This window comes from Caloenas nicobarica, chromosome 4 (assembly GCF_036013445.1).
Source record: "Caloenas nicobarica isolate bCalNic1 chromosome 4, bCalNic1.hap1, whole genome shotgun sequence".
Classification (NCBI taxonomy): domain Eukaryota; kingdom Metazoa; phylum Chordata; class Aves; order Columbiformes; family Columbidae; genus Caloenas; species Caloenas nicobarica.
In genome coordinates, this window is record NC_088248.1 from 27,218,041 (window position 1) to 27,240,668 (window position 22,628).

General features: G+C 39.6%; 3 protein-coding genes across 3 annotated transcripts; all 3 read right to left on the reverse strand.

Moving 5' to 3' along the window:
* Positions 1-2,962: 2,962 nt before the first annotated feature.
* On the reverse strand, positions 2,963-6,029 carry LOC135988398 (interleukin-8-like). The gene is made up of 4 exons (XM_065634334.1): positions 5,969-6,029; positions 5,060-5,195; positions 4,276-4,359; positions 2,963-2,993 (listed from the first exon to the last, which is right to left on the reverse strand). Exons 1-4 carry the CDS (start codon positions 6,027-6,029, stop codon positions 2,963-2,965), a joined length of 312 nt encoding a protein of 103 aa, XP_065490406.1.
* A 6,031-nt stretch (positions 6,030-12,060) lies between these two features.
* Positions 12,061-14,879, reverse strand: LOC135988450 (interleukin-8-like). Its single transcript, XM_065634434.1, has 4 exons — positions 14,802-14,879; positions 13,905-14,043; positions 12,774-12,857; positions 12,061-12,167 (listed from the first exon to the last, which is right to left on the reverse strand). Exons 1-4 carry the CDS (start codon positions 14,863-14,865, stop codon positions 12,110-12,112), a joined length of 345 nt encoding a protein of 114 aa, XP_065490506.1. The 5' UTR covers positions 14,866-14,879; the 3' UTR covers positions 12,061-12,109.
* A 4,551-nt stretch (positions 14,880-19,430) lies between these two features.
* Positions 19,431-21,255, reverse strand: LOC135988399 (interleukin-8-like). Its single transcript, XM_065634335.1, has 4 exons — positions 21,192-21,255; positions 20,884-21,019; positions 20,049-20,132; positions 19,431-19,461 (listed from the first exon to the last, which is right to left on the reverse strand). The coding sequence occupies exons 1-4, from the start codon at positions 21,253-21,255 to the stop codon at positions 19,431-19,433; spliced, it is 315 nt and encodes a 104-aa protein (XP_065490407.1).
* Between the last annotated feature and the right edge of the window lie 1,373 nt (positions 21,256-22,628).

Below are 22,628 nucleotides of genomic sequence, written 5' to 3' on the forward strand. Positions count from 1 at the left end.
CAAGAATATCTAGATCATAGGTTAAAGTGCACTAAATTGTGCATGCCTCAAATAAACAGGTAAACATTAGTTTAAAATTCCTTGGGTGGTCATGCATCTCCTGTGCCTATTGCTACTCAGGCAGCTTAATCCAACTAATACATGCTGCTATTTTGTCACATGGCTACTTACTTTCAGCCAAAACTGAAAGCTCTTTCAAAGCTCTTTCAGCTGAAGAGAGTGTAGCATCTGGTGGAATAAAACAATTTCTGCTGTAGAAACACATGTAGAAACATACCTTTTCCTGATTGCTTCAGAAAGAGAGCACATGCATTGTCTGATGGATAGGGATTGACCTCCATTTCAACTGCTTTTATCACTGTTAGAAAGCAGGAATCCACCCTATTTTTGCCATATTCTGGGTAAGTACCATTTACTGGGAGCTACAGTGTAGTCAGTCTCTGTTGTGCATTCTATTTCATCATATGAATTTTTCAGTTTTCATGGAAGTGCTAGTATTTGCAACAGAAAGAGGTACATGTGGAAGCCTATTGGATCTCCTTCACTTATAGGTTCTGATCTCTGTTCCTAATCAACCAGGACAAGGACCTAATGGATATCTTGCAGATTTCAAGTTGCCAAAACACTCAATAGCTCTCTCACATTCCTCTTTTCTCCTGTCCAGGGAAAATCCCTTGAAATCTTAAACCCCTTTCCTCTCTCAAAAGAAGCAGGCCTGTTTCCTTATATCATTCATCCTTTGGTTATGCAATGCGCAAACGGGTGGGCAACAGGTCAGGGGAGAGCAGAACTTGTTCTGCGCAGATGTTAACTATGATGCTACTCCTGTACTGTTGTGGCGACAGGAGGAGGGCTCTTTCTTCCCTTTTCCTCTTGGAGTGATACTGAAGAAGAGAGGAAAATAGAAGCCGTATTTTCAGATCAACTAAACCTGATCTGATCATTCACATGTGTTGGATTCTCCAGAACACAGAACATAAAGACTTCACAGCAGATCAGTACTACTGTCCACCCAGCCCAGCAGCCCATGTCCAGCAGTGGCAATAGGAGAGCGTGCCACCCTGGGCTGTTCTCCCTTGTCCCCACAGTACCATAGCTTAGCATGTTTTAGGGATATGAGGAATAAATCACTTAGTATTCCTTTTAGTATCTGAATCTGACTGCCTTCTGCCAACAGGTCACTGTATGCTGTCTAAAAAAGTACTTTCTTTTATCTGTTCTATGCTGACCTGCAAATTTCATCAAGTACCCTGAAGAGTGGGATTTGATGAATGACAGTCCTCTGTACATCACCCTTTGCCTTCAGGATTTGGTAAGCCTTGCTCAAATTCTCCACAACCTCCTCTTTTCCAAATTGGAAGTCCTGTTTAGTCTCCTGTAGAGCATCTGCTCTGTCCTTTTCATCACTGCCACTGCCCTTTCCTTTAGCTTTTCCAGCTCAGGTACCTGCTTCTTGACATGCAGAGATCTAAACTGCACACAGTGCTCAAAAGGTGAGCACACTAAAATTGTGTACAGAGCAACAAACCTGTGACCTCTCTCTCTTATTCTCATTTCCATTCCTGAAGATGGCCAACATTCCACTGGCTTTCATTTGGCTGCTGTTGCGCTTTGAGCTGCTGATTTCAGAGAATTGTTAAGGATGGTTGTTTTATACTCTTGTCTTATGAACTGCACTGGGACTCCTATGGGAAGGTGCATTACACTCACAAGGGCTGTGCTGCACAAGGGCAAATGCTTGATACTTGGGTACCCAAAGTAAAGGTCACAAATTCCCATTTTGATAGTCAAATAGTGGCCTTTTGATGTCATAAGATTTACACCTCTGAGGCTGATCTGGACACTGGCAGTATTTAGGCACCAGAGGGTAAAATTCTCTTATCTGCAAGGTACTCAAATAAGGAGTCTTGCTCTACAGGCCACTAGTCCACAAGGACTGGGAACAGCCTGAAGAGAGGAGGGTGAACATTACCCTTCCCTAAGACATTGCTATTGCATTCAGTCATGTCAGGTTGCCATAACAGGGTGAGTTACAGTACTATGTACTAAAAATTTGCATTTCAGCTCCAGAAATCAGACAACGGTAGCAAAAATGAAGCTGACTGTTTCCAAATAAAGCAAATGAAAATGTAAAATAACAAACAGATAACTTTTTTTTTTTGTAGAAAACATTTATTATAACAATACATTGTTAGGAACAAATACACTCTCACAAGCAAATTCTGTGTATGTAAGCTAAATTTTTTACCATTAGCTGATTGAGTAGCTAATTAGACATACTTGTACAGAGCAATGGGATTGTGAAAAATTCTTAAGAAATTAATAGCATGAATGAAAAATCCAGTAAGAATTAAATTAATTATCATCCTTTTTTGTCTTGTAGAGAAACTACTCAATAAATATTTTTATAAATAGCATGGAATTCACAATAAATAAACACCAAACCCACTGTCTTACATTCTGTAGGCTAGATTTTTAAAGTCAGAAATCACAGTTCACAGTCTAGCCACAGGCTGACTGTGGTTCAGGAAACTGTTGTTGACACAACATACTAGTGCACTCCAGGGGAGCAAGAGGAATTATCAGTTTGCTGGTGTAATAGCAAAATAGTAAGACTTAGTGTAAATGAGCTGTGCTGTAAGTGCATTGCACTTAACTGATTGTGTTTGGCTGAAGTGGCTTCCAAAGGTTCTTCATTTCCTTTAGCACTTTACCTGTTTGACATCTCTAGTGTAAATAAACAGCATGTCCCACAGACAACATGAACCATTTTGAAAGGCTTTCTTAAATAGATGCAAATATATAAATAAATAGATAAATAGATAAATTAATCCACAATTAACATCATAACACTGATGCAGGAGGTGGAAGGTGGTATGCAACCTGAATGATGCTTTTCCCTCTAGCTTCTCTCAATGGAGGAGTGGAACAAGTTCCCAGATTTTTTCTGTCTTGGTGTTTCTTAGAGTGGCGAGTCAGAATTGAGTTGAGCCCTATTAAGGGGTGAGGAAAGAGGATAATTTAAAAGGAGGTTCAAGAACAATTATCATTGCATAGCATTGCATGAACAGTTGAGTGGTCTGTTTCCAAACCTATGTGCTATATTGAGGCATGTTTTGAAAGCAACCACTGAAATCCCAGTGTGTGCATGTCTTGTGCCCAGCTAGGAAACATCTGCAGCATGAGTTTCTGCATTTACTTGAATCAAGAAACTCTTTGACTTGGAAATATGAATTATCAACATATGATACTGCAAGTAAGGGGAAGATGAATTTTTTTAAAGCCTAGTATTTCAATGGGAGCCAAAACACTTTCGTATTCCTTTCCTTCCAGATGGAGTTGCTGGTACTCAAAAGTTTGATAGTGACATGTCCAGTAAAAGCTGGGGAATGACCTATTAGAGAGCAGTATAGGGGAAAGAGACCTGGGGGTCCTGGTGAACAGCAGGATGACCATGAGCCAGCACTGTGCCCTTGTGGCCAAGGTGGCCAATGGCATCCTGGGGTGTATTAGAAGCGGGGTGGTTAGTAGGTCGAGAGAGGTTCTCCTTCCCCTCTACTCTGCCCTGGTGAGACCACATCTGGAATATTGTGTCCAGTTCTGGGCCCCTCAGTTCAAGAAGGACAGGGAACTGCTTGAGAGAGTCCAGCACAGGGCAACGAAGATGATGAAGGGAGTGGAGCATCTCCCTTAGGAGGAAAGGCTGAGGGATCTGGATCTCTTTAGCTTGGAGGAGACTGAGGAGTGACCTCATTAATGTTTATAAATATGTAACAGGTGAGTGTCACAAGGATGGAGCCAGGCTCTTCTCAGTGACAACTAATGGTAAGACAAGGGGTAATGGGTTCAAACTGGAACACAAGAGCTTCCACTTAAATTTGAGAAGAAACTTCTTCTCAGTGAGGGTAACAGAACCCTGGAACAGGCTGCCCAGGGAGACTGTGGATTCTCCTTCTCTGGAGACATTCAAAATCCACCTGGACACATTCCTGTGTAACCTCATCTAGGTGTTCCTGCTCTGGCAGGGGGATTGGACTAGGTGATCTTTTGAGGTCCCTTCCAATCCCTAACATTCTGTGATTCTGTGATTCTGTGACATATCGGCTTGAACAAGGACTCTGCAGCAGAGTCAGAAAGACTAAGACTAATTCTATAGCTAAGCAGCAAGTTTCCACATTCGTTATATCTGATTACAAGAAAATCACTAAGAAATCCTACAAATTGACTTTTTTGGGGAAGATTTACCTGCCCAAATTGAGAGCAAATGTGACTTACTTGGCCAGAATTGCATTTACAATCCGCTGCACCCAGGGAGCAGTGGGATCCAAGCACACCTCTCTACCATCCTTCAGAGTGGCTCTGCAAAACAGGGAAAAAAGAGAAGTCAGGAAACTACTATGTGAATTTGTTTTATTCACAGAATTTAATACTGAATGTTTAGATTAATTAGTATAAATTCATCCCAGTGTGCTCTGGGTTAGACTTCGTCATTTTATTGTATGTGTTCCACAGCTGAGGAGGGTAAAACTGTTGAGAAGTTTTGTGAGTTTGTGTACCTGCTCTCAAAGCAGTCACACATTCCCAAAAATCTTTCTCAGTAGATATGGGTACTTGTTTTGAATTTGTTTACTTTAGTAAAGGTTTCTTACACAATGATTGAAACCTCCAGTGGTAAAAAGGAATTTTGGCAGTATAAGGATTTCAACATTTTAGTCCCTCCTCCATGCCATTCAAGACCAGATTAGTTTCATTGCTTCTCTAAATCTGCTTGTGGGAACTTAGTTTTTCTCTCTAAACTGATGCACACTCTTTAATGGGGGTTTTGCCTGAATGATTTAATATGTCCCATGACAGGTAAATAATGATCAGTTCAGGAATACATAAGGTCATAGAGACAATTAAAAACACAGTATATTATTTAAAATTGTCTCTCTCAAAAGAATAACCACATCAGACTACATAACGTCAACCTACTGTCATACTTGTGAATCTTAAAAGCCCCTGCAAGCAGCAGCAGAGTGTAGGTGAAGGAGAGGGAGGCTGTCGCAGAGCTGCTTACATGACTTCGACGTTCTTGCAGTGGGGGCCACTCTGTGTCAGCTTCACGTCTTGAATGGCTTTAGGTGGGATGAACTTGGAATGAGTGGCTATGCACTGGCACCGCAGCTCGGTTGCCATCCTTGGCAGGGTCCTACCTGTGAGCAGAAAAGGAATATTGTGCTTTGAGAGGTGGTCTTACTATCCCTATATCAGATATAAAGCATCACTGCTTTATTTTATTTTCTTGTTTGAAATACTGCATTTGTCCAAGTTGCCTAAGTCCTCAAAGTATCAAGATCAATTGCCTATTTATTTCAGAGGAGCTGATGCCCAAGTACATTTAAAACTAAATTATCACATCTTTTTAAAACAAAGCCACATATTTTGTGGTTACTTGTACTGACCACACTTTACAGTTAGTTGCATCATTTTAATATCTGGATTGACAAACTGGCAACTATACAGAAGACAGAGCCCTATTTTTTTTCATTTACAGGAGGCTTGCCCATGTTTCTATGTTCATATTGTTTGTTCTCTGTTCCCAGCTTTATACTATTTGCTTGAGGCAGTATGATCGTTGAGTAACAAATACGAGATCATATACTGTCCTTTGTGTTGGAAGGCAGAGAAACATTCAAACACTTAAGCGGAAGATCCTGTCTCTAGTCACATACGCTTCAAATGAAACATTGAAACAAAGCAAATTTAAGTTGCACCCTTAAAATTTTTCCCACAAGATGTCAGTAACTCTTCAGTACAAGGGCTACTTGGTAGACTTCTGACTGAAGACAAGTTGCTGAAAATGTCTCGAAAGACACTAATTTGCTGAAATATAAATATAAATACAAAGCTACCTCTCTGCAAGGACATGCATCTCGGTAGATGCCTACACAATAATACATGGGGATCTTGGGAGGGATTTACTCACCTTGAGACACAGCCACCAAAATCAGGAAAAGAGCCAGGACAGCCACAAGTTTGCTGCTCATGATTAGTCAGGAGTTTTTTGCTGGATTGTTTATCTCTGGTTCTGTGGAGCAGTGACCCCTCTTGTCTGGAGGATTGCTGATGCCTGGTCTGAGGATCCATCTTCCTTATATACTGTTTTGTGCCCAACATGTGTGCTCTGCTAGCATGTAGATTGCGTTAGAGGAATTTCCCAGATGCAGTAAAGATGAGTCACATGACTGTTGTGAAACTCCTTCCTCAATGACGAGGAATTATTCTGCTGAGAATTATGTAATGTATTAATTTATTAAAATAAGTTATAGCCACACATTCCAATTTCTTTTGTAGACTTCTGTAAATTTTGTGCTTTTTCCAATACATACCTTTATTTGGTAATACAACCTTATGATGGTTTCAGTTACATTTATGTTATAACTTTTTATTATTTTCTTCAGGGTCATAACTGTTCTTTGTAGGGATTCCAGATCTATACTTAAGCTATTTAATTTCTTATCTCCGTTTATGGTAATAGCTTCTACTTATCTGATTTTAAACAACTAGATTAGAAATCGAGCAGTGCTGAAATAACTGAACAGCTTTTTCACTGGCATCAGGATTTTACCTCAGTGTTATTTTGATGTTACAGATTTTTTTTTTTTTCTGTTGAAGTGGCATCCTCCAAAGTAAATTCATCTCTAATAGTACCTGTTCAATAAAGGATTTGAGCCTGCAATATTCAAAGATTCCTGTGGGAAGTAGATATTGAATTCTGAATGGCTTGGAAAATCGTACCTGCATTTTTCATGTCACACATGTTAATGAATGATCAGTAGAGGAAGCTTTGTGTGGAATCAAAATAGCATGACCTGCTGAATGCAACTGCTTTTGTTTTCTTTGTAAGTGCTAGATATTGTTAATAAGTCTTTTCTGTAATCTTTTTCAATGACCATAACCTTAGGTTTTAACAAAGGGAAATAACATTATGGCACTGCTGTAGACATTTCTGTTAAAGAATCATGTTGCATGAATGCTGAGTGTTTATTTGCTGTGGCTGGTGGAGATATTACCTTGCAAGGGAGACAATTTCAAGGGAAGACTTGGGCTCAAATGCTGATCTGTTGCTTAAATGAAGATTTGGTTTTTTTAACCCATCTGGAGTGTGTGTGATTAGGAGCTTTACTGAAAAACACATTTCATTCTCTGAAAGCATGAAAAAGAAGAGGATTTTACCAGGTACAGAAGGTTATATTTTATGGTTTATGTTTTATTACATTGTACATGTTATGTTAAAATAACAGGGTGGTTTCACATTTCACTGATGTTAAAATTCTAGATGTTGAAGCTTTAACCAGCTTTCTTTGAATAAGATTTTGCTGATTCTTTTATTTTGGGATCTCTTTCTTTCTCTCTGTGTCTCTACATATGTATGCACATACACAGGATAATTCAAATTTGATTAGTGATCCCATTTTTCTAAGGTCCTTTATTATCTAATTTTGGTGTGTACTGAAATAGCATCAATGCCTGAGGCAAAAAAAAGAAAATTCCCCCTCAAGTCCCTAAGTAAAATCCAGGACTGCTTGTCCTCCTCACCGCTAGACTCAGCTGTTTCCTGAGTGTGGCAGTAAGAGATATGCAGAAATCCCCAGGTCAAAAGTGAAGTCAAGAGCCTACTCCACCTCTATGATTAACCCTGCCTCTGAGCTAAGGGTAAGTAGCTGCCTAAAAGAGCAGGATATTTGTCATTAAATAAAAATCCACTATGTTTTCTGAGAGCTAAAGCATCCCCTCTACTTCCACTTTTTCTCGATATGACACAGTTTCATCGGGATGATGTAAAGGGAGTGTAATAGTGATGATAATGGCATAAAAAGGTTAAGATGTGAGATCAAGCCCCAGGGCCAGGCACTCCTAACCTGTGTTCCTGGGAGTGCCGTGCTTTGCCCGACTTCTCCCTACATCCCTTCGACACTTTGCCCAGGATCTTGTCTGCCCTGCCTATGGGAACTCTAAATCCATTGTCTGATTTTGGCAGAATTTTTTCCCCGCTGGCTATCAGAGACAACTTTTGCAACTGGAATTGCAGCTCTTTTTGAAGGGTAACTCACTGACTGAGCTGATACAGCTGCAAGCAGAGACCATCCATGCTTAACCCTGTTAAAAGCACGCTTTTAACGAACAAAACAACAGTTATGCAATAGGCTAACTACTAAAAGACTGCTGAAAAGGGAAGGAAATATCTCCCTGGCCTGTGTTTCAGGTCAGTATGTAGGATGTGTTCTCTGTGCTGCAGGATGGAAACTAGTGGTTTTTCTATTTCATGACTCATTACCTTGTCTAATGAGCACAAAAGTCAAATAGGAATCTTTTTGGATCTTGGCTGGGATAATTTAGCCTTTGCATGTAGCAAAGGACATCCAAACACAAGGGCCACGGTGAGGGGGATTCATGCGTACTCTGGTGACCAGGACCATCATGAGGGATGGGGGAGAGCTGCGATCCAGTTGCTTGCTGGCTTGGATCACCCCAGTTCCAGGGGAATGCTCCAACCTCTGGGCTGATAAGATTGCTCTAAGAAAATTAAGAATCTGTCTTTTTTTAGGCAAATTGAGACCTCTGACTTGAGAAGTTGTGCACACAAGACTCCAAAGGCCCAGGAGACAAAGCTTTCACTGGAATGAGGGTTCAGCTTGTGGAAGGTGAACTCTTGTCAACTCCTGCCTCCTGTGTGTCCTCACTACCACCCTACTCTTGTTCCCCAGGGAAAAAATCCCACTCTGTCTTCTAAACCCACCTCTATTTCCCCTCAAAGGGCTTGGCATTTGCCTGCCATTCCACTTGACACACGGGGAGTAGAAGGGGCAAGTACAGGGGTTGGGAAATAATCACTTCCATTGCTCAAAACCTGGGCATAATGTTGTGCAAACACTTGTTGAAGTTTACAGTGAGGCAGAGCACAGGGAGCAGATAAGTAAAAAGCAGAATGTCTCCTAAACATCTGGGTTTTGACTTGCTATTATATATGAGGAAGTTGCAGCAAAGAAAGAAAAAAAGCTAAGGTCAGTTTGTTATGTTTTTTTCATAAGTGTCTAAATATAGGTGATTATGTACCCTTAGATCATGGCAAGTGTTGGACTTTCCTGAACCCCTCTGGAATCACAAAATATTGCAGCTTTTTAGTTGATTTGCCTTTTAGTTTATATGTTTGTAAATACAAGACTATAACTACACATTTATGTGACTCTGTATTTCTTTATGATATGTGTTTCAGCTCTACTTGAAAACAGTCAATTCTTTATTATAGTTTTCAGTTTAAAAATGTTGTGGATTTTACATGGGAAAAGTCATTAAAAATATTAACATAAAGTATCTAGCAATACTAGAAAATTATACGTTATATTAATATTCATGATAATATGAACATAAAATAATAGCAAATATTCACAAATATTTGCATTAAAAAGAAATTCAATCTACCTGGTATTAACAGAGGAGATACTAAGTCCAACTAGAGTATTGTTAGGAACCAGCAGCTAGGGTTTTAAAGGCTCCATGAAGGCTGCATTTATTGCTTTAGTTGCATTTCCATTTCATTACTTTGGCAGGAAGCATTTTCTTCCTGCCCAGCAGACTGTGGAAATAAGATATGGAAGTGACAGGAGGAAACACTGTAAGTTTTAGGAAGTTCCTGCTGGGAACTTTTGATTAAATTAGAAGTGGTCAGGAGACATAATATACGTCATGCATTCATCTCTGACTTTCAAAATGTCACTTGCTGTTAGCTTGCTGTTTGCTTAAACTACAGCCAGTGTAGCTTTGCAGATGTGAGTCCGAACACTGCCTGGCAGTGCAATCACAGCAGGGTATGCATAGAGATGGTTAATTTCTCTGTAGCACTTGGGTGAATGTAGGTAGGTAGCCCTCCTGTGAAAGGAGAGCAAAAATGTAGGCCTCTGAATCTTGAATAAAAATATACTGTTTAGTATTATGAAGAAGATCTGTTTTGCATAAAAGCTGTTATACATAAACTTGCTCATCCGTTGGATCTCAATGTTTGCCAAAACTTGAGGGGCGGCTGCAGTGGGGAGGAACAATTGATGTATTTAGTTGACATACAAATTCAGATTTGAGTGCAAAGTTGCTCTGGTTGGGGGTTCCAGTAAGGGTCCATCCCTGTCAAACACAAGACAGTCTTGAGAGTTTCTTACAAGTCTGTTTGCAGTCTGGAGCCTAGCCTGCAGCTCTTCCCAAAAGCCAAAACTCCGCTCTCCCAACCTGGGACGCAGAAGATCAAACTCTACAGGGCAGGCATGGTACTTCTGCCTGCAGTCCCCTATTGCTCTGACCACCTCTCTCTGGTCTGGTGATTGCTGCTGGAATCTGCACTTTAGCGCTTTTTATCCTCAGAAACTATATTTCTATCTCAAGGCATAAATGAGGTGTAGCGAATCATGAAGAGAAAACATCTTTAACACGTTTTTTTGACTGTAGAAAGAAATTAACAATAAATTAAACCAAATTTTAGTCTTATAAAGAGTCTCCTGAGCCCTTGAGCAGTAACATTTAACATAATAAACAATGTAAGCTGCAAAATCCTTTTGCAACACAAAAAAGCGGTCTGTTATAGTATTGAGTAGAAGTAGCGTGAGAGAAAAAAAAATGCAATAAAAATCCCATTATATTAAAATAGTGTGTGCTTTTCTTCAGAAATATTACTTCTAAACTTTTTCTATATATGTGTATATGTGGCTCTCTGCCTGCTTTTTCCTATCTATAAGTGGAAACTAGCACACAATAAAATACCCCTTCAGAAGTAACACAGGTAATTGGTATCTCTAATTTTAGCTGCTTCCTTCTGAAAGCCATTAACTGGTATTCATTGGGCTACCCCAAGGCTGGCAGTGACTTAGAACTGCTGATGACATAGCCAAGCACCTCACAGGAGGTAATTTAGTTGTCAGTTTTCCGGCAGTAGTAAGGAGTCCACGTTTGCTGTTTGCAGCTGTGCTGCACGTACCCCCAATCAAATACTGTTTAGCTAAAGTGACTTAGACTTAAAGTACTCTTAATTTCCTTCAGTCAGTTGTACTTTAATCATCATTCCCCATTCCAATGAGTGGCATGTCTCATGGATCATTTAAAATCTATGATGCTAAAAAAAATATTTTCTGGATACTCATAGAAAATGAAGTTGTCTTTGGTCTTTGTAGAAGAGGTCTGATCTGATATTCCTATCATACAATTTAGCATACTCCCATGATCTCTCTCCTGTGTGCTAATGGCCAGCCTAGAATGCCTAATTTATATTTTTTTTCTCCTATGTCAATCATTTCCTCTACTTCCTGCAGTGAATTTTACCTAGGAGTTTATTGCCAGCTCAATGAGTCTCCTAAGGTCCTTCTGCAGTTCTTCATAGTTGAGTCTAGTCTCTACTACTCTTCGTTTAGTATCATCAGAATACTTTAGCTTGTAGCAAATGACTTTTCCAGACCACTTGTGGATATGCCCACCAAACAAGACCCCACACAAGCTGCTGTAGAAAGCCATGGGTGATGTCCATTTACAAAAAAAAAAAGCTGACCTTTTTATTCTGTCCTTCATTTCTATGTATTCACCTGTTATGGATCCATTTCCAAAACTTCTTTCTTAGCCTCATTATTTCTAATGTTTGGTGAGGGCTGTGAAAAGATTTCAGAAAGACAGTTTGACCATGCCTGTGGGACCTTCCACATTCATAGGCTTGTTGTCATCTTCAAATAACTGTAACAAGTGCATGAAAGAAAATTTTCTGCAAAGCTACACAAACTCTTCCTTATTATATGTTTGCTCACGTGTTTACTAATTTTATCCTTTATATTTCTACTTTAAGTAAGGCCATTTAAGAGTAACTAATTTCACCTTGTTTATTTTTGTCCATTAAAACACATTCATTAAGCTTGAACCGCTTGATCCATAACAGAGAGAGTTTTAGAGATACGCAGACCAAAGGAAATTAGCAGAATCAGCAACCCATCTTGGGGAAAAACAAAGAAATCAAATGTAGTAATGTAGCAGAAGGTTGTCTCTTCCTTAACATTCTGATCAGCAAGTGTTTCCTCTCATTTTATATCCTTGAAAAACTTCAAGGTATATTTTTCCTTGATTTTTCTTTGATTGGTGACTCAGTATTGTCTCTGGCCCTGTAATTAGATGAAGTATAAACTGAATTCAGAAATTTATTAATGAAACAATTACCATTAATACAAAGTACAGGTAGAGCAACAGGTGCTTACAAGTTGTTAATGACCTATTTTTACTGTATCAACCAATTGGCATATGTGCAAAGACAAAAAAAATCCTGTGTTTACACAAGTACTGCTCCAACAGAAAGGAATTCCGTTATGCCTGGGTCCAAACTGAGCAAAGAAGGTACCTGATTGTTCCCATTTACAGCAGTGAAGCTTAGAAATGCCAGCAACAGATCTAAATTATAGCCAGAAAGAGGAAGGGAGCCTTTAAGACCTTGATTTTTGGAAGCGTCGACCACATGCTTGCTTTTTACTGTCTCAGCAGATGTTTAGGTGCATCATACCTGTGCTCTTTTGGGTGGCTTAACACACAGGGACTGTGTGAGAGCTAGGAAAGAATTTTAATCCTTGGGCACTTAGAAACATAGATTTAGAGGGAACTGTTCTGACAGAATTACTAATGCCTGAGGAGTGTGACCATTTTCATGCCAGGAAACTAAACTTTGCCTTCTAAACCTAGCTTTCAGCTGAAGCATTCTAGTGAAGAAAACAGCTTACCTGGCCAAAATAGTTTTTACAGTGAGCCAGACCCAGGGAGCGGTGGGTTCCAAACACACTTGTCGGCCACCTTTCAGTGTAGCTCTGCCAAGAAGGAAACAAAGAAGTTACGGCTAGGTGGATCCCTGCCACTCTCCTAATCTTTCGAAATTTATCTGAGCTATTTGGCAATTAAGTAACAAGAGGACGTGGTATGAACTTCTGTTTATTAAAATTGTTTGAGATTTTCCAACTAGAAGTTCTGAGAGAACTGGGGAAAAGGTATTTTCCTGTACTTTTTCCATACTGGGCCATTTGAAAAATCTTTTTCTTAATGAATGGTGTCAGCATAGGTGTTTATGATGCAAACTTTTTAATGAGCCAGATGAATTATAGATTAGATTTCTCTTCTCTATCTGGTCATAGTTTAGCAGACCTTTCAGGAACTTAATTATCATGGAAATAAAATCTAGCTGAAATTACCAGTTACTGGTGAGGTGGAATTGGATGACATGCAATGCTGCACAGAGGGTTTGACTGTACAGGTATTATTTATGAAACCATAGCGAAAACATAAAAACCTGAAAGCTGCCTTCTGTTTACATGAATGCATTGATTCTATTCATGTGAATAGTTCTTGATGGGATTTTTTTGTCTTATGCTTGGTACTCATGTGGATTTTACAATTGAAGTTCCACACTCCTTGCAAAGGAAAATGCTCACAGGGAACACTGACATAGGGAATAACTTGTGGCATTTCCAGCTTTGCCACATGCAGACCAAGTTAGTGGAAATTGTTTGAATTTATGTCAGTGGGATCAAGATTGTATCTTTGATTCTTCATTGTCTAAATTATTAATAGTGCCCTGAATATGTTATGGGGATTTCATTATCTCCTCTGATGTTGGTCATAATTAAAATACTAGCATAGAGAGACTTATAAAACACTGTCTAGAAGTGGCTTGTAACATTGTCAGGAAATGAGCTCATTCCTTTGGATAGAAGGCCTAATACCTTATACTTGGTGTCTATGAGGCTTTGCAAGGGATATATTAATATAATTCCACTCAAAGTAAAGACGTAACTAGTATGCAAAATGCCAAGCCACTTCCTTCTATTGAAAGCAAGGTGCTATTTTGCAAAAGTGCTCACATGATTTCCACATTTTTGCAGCGTGGTCCTCTTTGTCTTAATCTCACATTCTGAATAGCCTTGGGAGAGATGAACTTGGAATGAGTGCTTATGCACAGACATTGGAAGCCTTTTTCCTCTGTCTTCGCCAGGACCCTGCCTATAGAACAAAAATTAATTTTATCTGTGTAAATGAACAATCTTATTATTTGCTCCTATGAAGAAGGAGCCTTATTCTTGTTATTCAGACACTCTGAGTGTCAGAGATAAAATTAACTGCACCTGCACAACAGCAGAGGTTACATTTTCAGAGCTGCTGGTATGCAGATACATTCAAAGTTAAACTTGCTTCTCTAAGTGAAAATACTTTGCTGTTTTCATAATGCATTTGTGCCTGAACAGATTCTACACCTAAATTCCATTACGCAAAGTAGGGAAACATCATAAACTATATCCACATATTCTTTACTAGTTTCTGCCATCATCATCTGCTCATATTCATATTCTCTTCTGCAAATTGCATAATTCTTGCTTTGAGGAAGCGCGACCATTAACCTGCCTACCAAAAAAAAAAGTACAAATAGGAGAAAGTTGTCATTTGGAAAAGAAGAAATGTTTGAGCACATTTAGAAAAAGGTCCTGTCTTAATTCAAATATTTTTTAAAATCTAGGGTTAGGCATATATTACGGCATAGGAATAAACTAATTTCTTGATGGAAGAATATTTTACCCCCACAAACAGCCACAGCATCCTAACAGATGCAAATACAAATTATACTTTTTATTTCTGAATGATAGTTTATTGAAGACGCACGTCTCTCGCAAAAAGTCGACATTAACATAGCATAAGCCCACTTGCATTTGCACATGTATATTTATTATCTGGTTATGTGAGTTTTAAAGAAATAATTTTCTTACCTTCTGATCCCACCATTAAGACCAAATAAAGAACCAAAGCCACAGTGACATATTTGCCATCCATTACCGTAGAGAAGTTTTCTTCTTGACAGATGTCCTGCTCTGGTTCTATTTCACATCACATTTTATATTGGAAAGGTGCACTCCCAGCAGCCTGAGTGCTGAACAAGTGCACTCTAGCACAACGGACAATGTTCTGTACACACAGGTTTCCTAATGTGTGAGAGTGTTGCATAAGAAGTCCAGAGCTCTGTGCAGTCTGTTCAGCAGCACTTCAGAACTCCCTAACTTCTGCTGCTTTATATTTGTATTGATTTAAATTGTGATTGTTATCCATCACTGTCTTTTTGCACGATCTTCATGGGATATTAGTTTTAACCAATAATGTTGAGCTTGCACTTGGAAAAAAATACAGCATTATCAGACATGCCTCATCCCAAAATAAAGAGAATTTTCCAGCCTCTCTGAGTATAGAATTTGTGTTCAGCTCTTTGCATAGAGTTTAAATGCCTTGTGCAAAAGCTTTTACCCAACATATTTGCTGCAACTTTTCATCCCAATCTTATGGACTACATTTTGGTAAGGATCTAATGAAGTTATTTACCCAGCGTCTTATGAAGGCAAGATGTAACTAGTTTCTATTGTTCTCTGAAATGATTTCGTCATTTTCAGTTTGGCTAAAGGAATTTAGATGCTTAATTCTGTACTGAAAAGCCTCTCCAGTCATTGGACAGGAAAAGGTGAGCTTAAAATGACTAAGGCATTGTCAGCTAAATCACTTAAGCTCTCTTGAAAATTTCATTTATTCAGAATATGAAAAAAAAGTATCTGACAATAAGAGTTGTAACAACATCTGATTAAATTAAGCACTTGTTTGTAACCTCATGCATCTAGAATAATCATAGGTGTTTAAAACAGAAGCTAAACATACGTCATAAGTGAAATATCTCAAGTATTCCTCAGGAATCCATTTCTAGACCGTGTATTGTTTACTTATTGGGATATTGGATATTCTTATTTTTGTGAGGTGGGAAAAAAAGGTGATCTCAAGGAAAGAAACTGGACCACATTTTGATCTGATAAAATATCTTGTCCATTTGAATTTCATTACTTTACTAAAATTAAGAAAGCAATTGGGTTTTGTAAAGGAACCTGCCAAAGGAGAGCTTTGGTATTGTATGTAGGGGAGATGGCAGTTTATCCTGAACATATATGGTGTATTGCTTTTGCTCACTGGGAGCAGGATAACACTTTGGATGTGTTAGCTAAGATTGTTAACTAGTGAATAACAGGTTGGATTGTTAAGTGTCTCAACATTAAAATATTTTGCCAGAAGAATTTGTAATTCCATGGGATCAGAGTTCAGCTTTGGAGAGACAGTATTAGCAAAGCAGAAACAACATGGAAGAACAGCTAATATTTGACAAAGGTAGTCATCAAGTCAGAACAGCTGCAGTGCTTCTCTTAGCTGGCTCTGAGAGCACTGAGACAAGTTTTTGGAAGTGTGGGTGTTGTTGTTGTGTTCCTAAGAAAGGTATCTTGTGAGTGCACACAAAACAGAAATGCAATATTTTATCATTTGTAGCCGGCCTCTGAATCATGTCTCACCACTGAGTGACAACCTATGGAGAAAGCAGGGATACAGTGCAGCCATTGTGCAGAAGCCCTACCTGGAGTCCTGGGAGCACAACCATTGCTGACGTTTCATACAGAAGAATTTATAACAAGAACCCTTCCTTGACCATGATTCAGCTCCCAGTAACTTGACTGAGGTTTTGGTGGTGACAAAAAGTTACGCACTTACTGTAAGTACCTGTATAGCACTAAAACTGGTGCCAGTCCTTTAGGCTACACACATACTTTTATGGGGTGTGCATATAAAGGGGTTCTTTCCCACTTCTCCCCATTCTTGGCTGATATTTCTAGCAGGCGTCCCTCCAAATTAGGTTTCTGAAAGAAGCCAGCTTGTAAAAATCACTTGGAAAACAGGAAGGCTTAGTGTTGTAAGACAAGTCTGAACAGAACCTGTCCCCTTGAGAAATTTGCTTTACATTCTGAGGCTGAGGTCTAGCAGGCTGTGTAATGCAGTGCTGTGGGACAGAATCGTAGAATGTCCTCAGCTGGAAGGGAGCCAATGGGATCATCGAGTCCAACTCCTGTCCCTGCATATGACAACCCCACAGTTCACACCATGTGTCTGAGGGTGTTGTCCAGTCTCTTCTTGAACACTGTCAGGCTTGGGGCCGTGACACCTCCCTGGGGAGCCTGTTCAGTGCTCCAGCACCCTCTGGGTGAAGAACCTTTTCCTAATGTCCAGTCTAAACCACCCCGGCACATCTTCCTGCCATTCCCTTGGGTTCTGTTGTCGATTGCTAAAGAGAAGAGTTCACTGCCTGCCCTTCCTCCTCCCCTTGTGAGGAAGCTGTAGACTGTGATGAGGTCTCCTCTCAGTCTCCTCTTCTTCAAGCTGAACAAACCAAGTGGCTTTAGCTGCTCCTCATACGGCTTCCTCTCCAAACCCATCACCAATTTCGTAGCCCTCTTCTGGACTCTCTCTAGCAGCTTGATATCTGTTTTATCCTGTGGTGCCCAGAACTGCACACAGTGCTCCAGGTGAGGCTGCACCAGTGCAGAGCAGAGTGGGACAATCACCTCCTTCGAGTGGCTGGCACTGCTGTGCTTGATGCACCCCAGGACACAGTTGGCTTTCTTGGCTGCCAGAGCACACTTGGCTCATTGACCAGAACCCCCAGATCCTTCTCCACAGAGCTGCTTTCCAGCATCTCATCTTCCAGTCTGTATGTACAGCCAGGGTTGCCATGTCCCAGGTGCGAAATGCAGCACTTGCTCTTGTTGAACTTCATGTGGTTGGTGATTGCCCAGTTCTCTGATTTGTTCAGATTCCTCTGCAGGGCCACTCTGCCCTCAAGAGTGTCAACATCTCCCCCTAGTTTTGTGCCATCAGCAAACTTGCTAAGCAATCCCTCAATCCTCAGTCTAAGTCATTTATAAAGACATTGAAGCGTGCTGGCCCTAAGATGGATACCTGCAGAACCCCACTAGTGACTGGTCACCAGCCCGACATTACCCTATTTACTAGAACCCTTTGAGCCTGGCCCATCAGCCAATTGCTCACCCACTGGGCAGAGATGGAGAGAGGGAGTCAAGTATGCTTGAAATAGTTGTCATCTTGCATAAGAACTTGCTCAAACAGTACCAGAAACTCCCTTTTTATCTTGCACTGTGAGCAAACATGGGCTGTTCATGCAGAATATGGAGCAGCTCCTTATTGGAAAAGACCAAAGTAAAACAAATATCAAAACATTTGTTCAATTTTCCCATTTTCTCAAGTGTTCACTGCTTGTATTCCAACTATTTCTCTGTAGATTGCTGTGTCACAGGCAGACACATGGCCATACAATCGGAGCTGTATTTCTTAGGACTTCTCCTGATGTGGTTCTCCCTCCTCAGTGGAATTAGGGAGGATGCTCAGTGACTTCCTTAATGTTTATCAAGTTTCCCTGCTTATTTAAGTTAATAAAAACCTTGTTCAGTTCCAGGTTCTCAGCTGACGTGCTGTCCGAGCACCACCACTGCTATGGCCTTGGAATTTTTGTGACTAACCATTATTTGTTCATTACTTTCTATCAGTGAATTTTATCACTGAGGCCTCCAAAAACACAGAGTCTGGCAAGGAAGGAGGAAGAAAGTAGATCGTTTTTATATTTCCTCCTATTGGAAACCATGTGCACTCATCAAAGACATGAACTTGCTGTTGTAATTAGCTGCAACCCACAACTCAGCCACCACTTGCCCTTCTGAGAACCCATTACATGATACAGAATGATAGAAAATGCATCCTCTTTTTCAGTTTTGTATTTAAAGAAGGAAATTAATAACACAATATTGAAGTGAAAATATACCAACAAGCATTTATTAGGTACATAAACACAAATATTTTCCCATAAATAAATAAATATTGAAGACCAACGACATTCTTATGCAAAAGTAAATAAAAATAAATACATAAAGTGCTTTTTAATAACAAAAATGTCATTAAAATAAATATGTATACCTTCACAACACTAACTCATAATAAATAATATCTTGAAAATGATGGCACAAAACCTGCTTCCTCAGAATTTTGTCTTCCTAATTTTACAAGCCTCCCTCTTACAGTCCGTAGCCCACTCTGACTGCCAGTGGCCTAGTTACAGTTGATGATACCTATCCACGCTCTCCTGGAGAGGAGTTGCTGGTCTGTTCCTAAACTATTAGCAAAAAGGGAAGGCATCATTTAGTGAAAGCTCCGCTGAGAGTGCACTGCAGTGATCCAGCTGTGTTCAGCATAAATGACTCCAGTATCATCTCCAGCTCTTTTCATAAGCCATTTTTTCTGCCTGCTTTTTCTGGTGTCAGTGGTTTCTCTCCTACATAATGAGAACTCTTCAAAAGATTTAAACTAGTGTTTTCAACTACAAAAACAGGGAATCTGTACTCTCTAGATGTTGTTAAAAGTGTGAATGTGGGTGGCAGGAGGAGGTAAGCTGCCCGAAGCTGAATGGCTGGCTGTCCCTGGCTGTTCCTGGCTGCCTTCCTGGAGGAGTTAAGACATTTTTCTTCTTCATTTTAGGACACTGTCTCAGTTTTGGCATTTGCCCTAAAAAGAAAGAAAATGGAAAAAGAGACAATTAGAACTTGTCCATGGAATAAGCATGGATGATATGAAATCAACCACTATGAGTTTGTGCTTTTTTGTCCAGTCTTCTTAAAAGCTACTACTGAACGTAGGGGATGCTGGTACATTGTGACCTTTTCACAAGTACTCAGTAACTGTGCACTTCAGTAGTTCTATGCTCCACTTAACACCTCTTGGGCCTGATTTTTCCCCCACTCATCTAAATGCCATTAGTTTTGAAAAACTGATTATTGCTTTTTATCACTGTAAGCAAGAGAAATCCAGTTAGTTAATGTCTGGATTTCCTGATCACTTGAGCTGCAGGTTTTCAATATGCTTGTGCCTTACGTAACTAAAGTTCACATCGGGTGTGTGGCCCAGTAAGGGATTTAACCTAATGCTATAATTAAAGTTCAAAGTGATCACAATGTTTGTCCCAGTTAGTGAACACAAACGCTAACAGCTGCCTGAGGAGATGATTTTTGAACACTTTACACTGTGCATGTTTGCTACCTCATTTAAAATACCAGTTTTCGATAAGCCATGCTCATTGAGAACACATGACTCACTTGTCCAGAATTGCTTTGATGATCAGCTTCACCCAGGGAGCAGTGGGTTCCAGACACACTTCTCTGCCATCTGTCAGGGTAGCTCTGCAACAGAGAAAAAAGGAAGGGAAAAGGTCTACTTATTGAATTACAAGGCAATTTCCCTTTTCTCTCATAACATCACTCTGGGTGTACACTGACATGTTCTCCTTTACTTTAAGCTGTATCATTTGTGGCTGTAGCCTAACATAAAGTCTTCTTAAAAATAGTTTCATATCTTCTCTTATCTATTTATTTGAATGCATTAAATCATTTGCAGGCCTGTCTTTTCAAAATTGATTTTTTTTTCCTACAGCTTGCTTTGTATTGGTGGTGGTGTTTAATGGAAGGGCAAAACCTTTCTATCTTGATTCAGAAACTGTACTAGCCAGTCCACAGGAATTTTCTTACAGTAAGAATTCTGCAATTGTGATGGGATTATATTATTTGTATGGTAATGGTAGTTATTTCATTGCCTTGAGTAGAAGTGTGATCATATTTTTGCTTAGCCATTAAAATTCATGTTTTGATCACTTGCTTAGCATGCCTCCATGGGTTTAATTCTCTTTTCACATGCTGGTGGAATTCAGTTTTAGAAAGTTATTTGCTGTCTGACAACTGTAGTTTTAGGTTGACGTATTGCATGGGTTGTTTAAAAAGTAGAGACGAGCAAAAATAATGTGCGATTTATAACACACAGCATATGATTTCTAAGAGCAACAAGGGTTGCTGTTGTACATTCTGAGTAGCCATGCCTGCTGGCAAAATCTGTTTCTTTCTTGTTAAGTAACTGGGAGGATTTTGCAAAAGCACTTACATGACTTCAACATTCTTGCAGTGAGGTCCACTGGGGATGAGGTTGACATTATGAATGAACTTGGGATGGATAAACTTGGAATGGGTGCTTATGCACTGGCATCGGAGTTCAATCGCTAAGCGTGGCAGAGCCTTACCTGTAAAACAAGAGAATAAAAAAAGGTGAAGTGTTTTACCATTTCCACAGGAAGCACAGCATGTTCTTTTTGCTTATGGTATTGGAAAAGTTATTTGCTTCACTTGTAAGACAGCATAGTATCTCCCTTGTCAGTATTTACACTAGGAGAGCTTTAGGAAGGATTTCTTTACCTTTTATTCCAACCACTGAGATCAGGAGAAGAGTCAGCACAGCAGCTGCAATCTTGCACGTCATGATGCAAGGGTGTTTCTTCTTGTGTTGCCTGGGTCTGGTTTTGTGGTGAGGTGAGGTGAGCTTCTGCAGCCCTGAGGGTGGCCAGTGCTGGGGCTCTGGGACCTGCCTGGTTTATATACTGCCTTGGCCTCCCCTGTGCACTCAGGCATCACGGGTGGGTCATACCCATGGAAACTCCCAAAGCTGTAAGATGCTACTGTGAGATGAGTCACAGGTGAGTGGGTAAACCCCTTTCCCTAGATGACCACAAAATTTATTTTCATTAACAGAAAACACTTTATTAATTAAAGAAATATAAAATCATAGAACATGTACAAAATTGCCCTGTACTTGGCTTTGTGGAATCTATAGTTTTTTTGTAATGCTCATATTTCTTGTGATTTTCTTCCGTACTTCCGTACTTTTGTACTTTTGCTGTTATTTTAATGTTATTCTCTGGGACTTTCCACTCCTGGTGGAAAGCATACAATCTGTGATTTTCCATCTGTATGTTTTTGGGCTTTGATTTTTTTTTTTTTTTATTTTAAGACATGATAGAAATAGGAACTAATACTTTGTAGCAATGATAGGTACTAGAACTGTATTTTAATGAGCTCCCCTTGTCCTTATATGCAATTACATTTAAAAAAAAATCTTTATATGCTGAGATAACTTCTACAGGAATACTTACAGTACTTTTAAATATATTAAAACCTAGCATCACTGAAAAAAACAACAGAATCTAGACTGACTTTGTTGTACTATTGAGAACATACATAATATATTATTATGATATTATTAATTGCTTTGCCTAATTAGGTGGATTTTTTTGAGAATGACTGCTTCTTCTGAAGCCAAAACTTCTTAACTGTTTGCTCCTTTTCCATGAAGGAGAGATTTCTGTATGTCAGACTGAATTCCACTTAATGTTAACATCTATATCAGTGTCTGTAGTTTCACACAATTAAGTTTATAGTCTTAGAGGGTGCGTCCTGCATAGTAACTTGATAAGATGTGTACATATGGAGCTAAGCACCTGTTTTTCCTGTAAATTTTCAGCTTGTAGTGAAGTTAGCTGGATTAGGTAACATGAGCACATGAGCATTTAACGACAGCCTTTCTGTGTCAAACCACAGGTCTGCCTACTGAGTATCCTCTCTTCAGCTGTGGCCATCAGCAGTTGGCCAGAAATGTGTAAGGAAAGTCAAGTGTGTTTGAGACTTATCCTTAGTAGTCTCTCACTCGGATCCTGGTTTCATTTGTTGCCTTGTGGTTCTTTTATGGGGAAACAAGTTAGAGATCGATCAGTATCTCTGTTTTCCTTCTCGGTCATAATTCTGTAGACCTTTATTACATCTCCAGGCTGATCTCTTTTTACAAAATGTTGTCTTGTT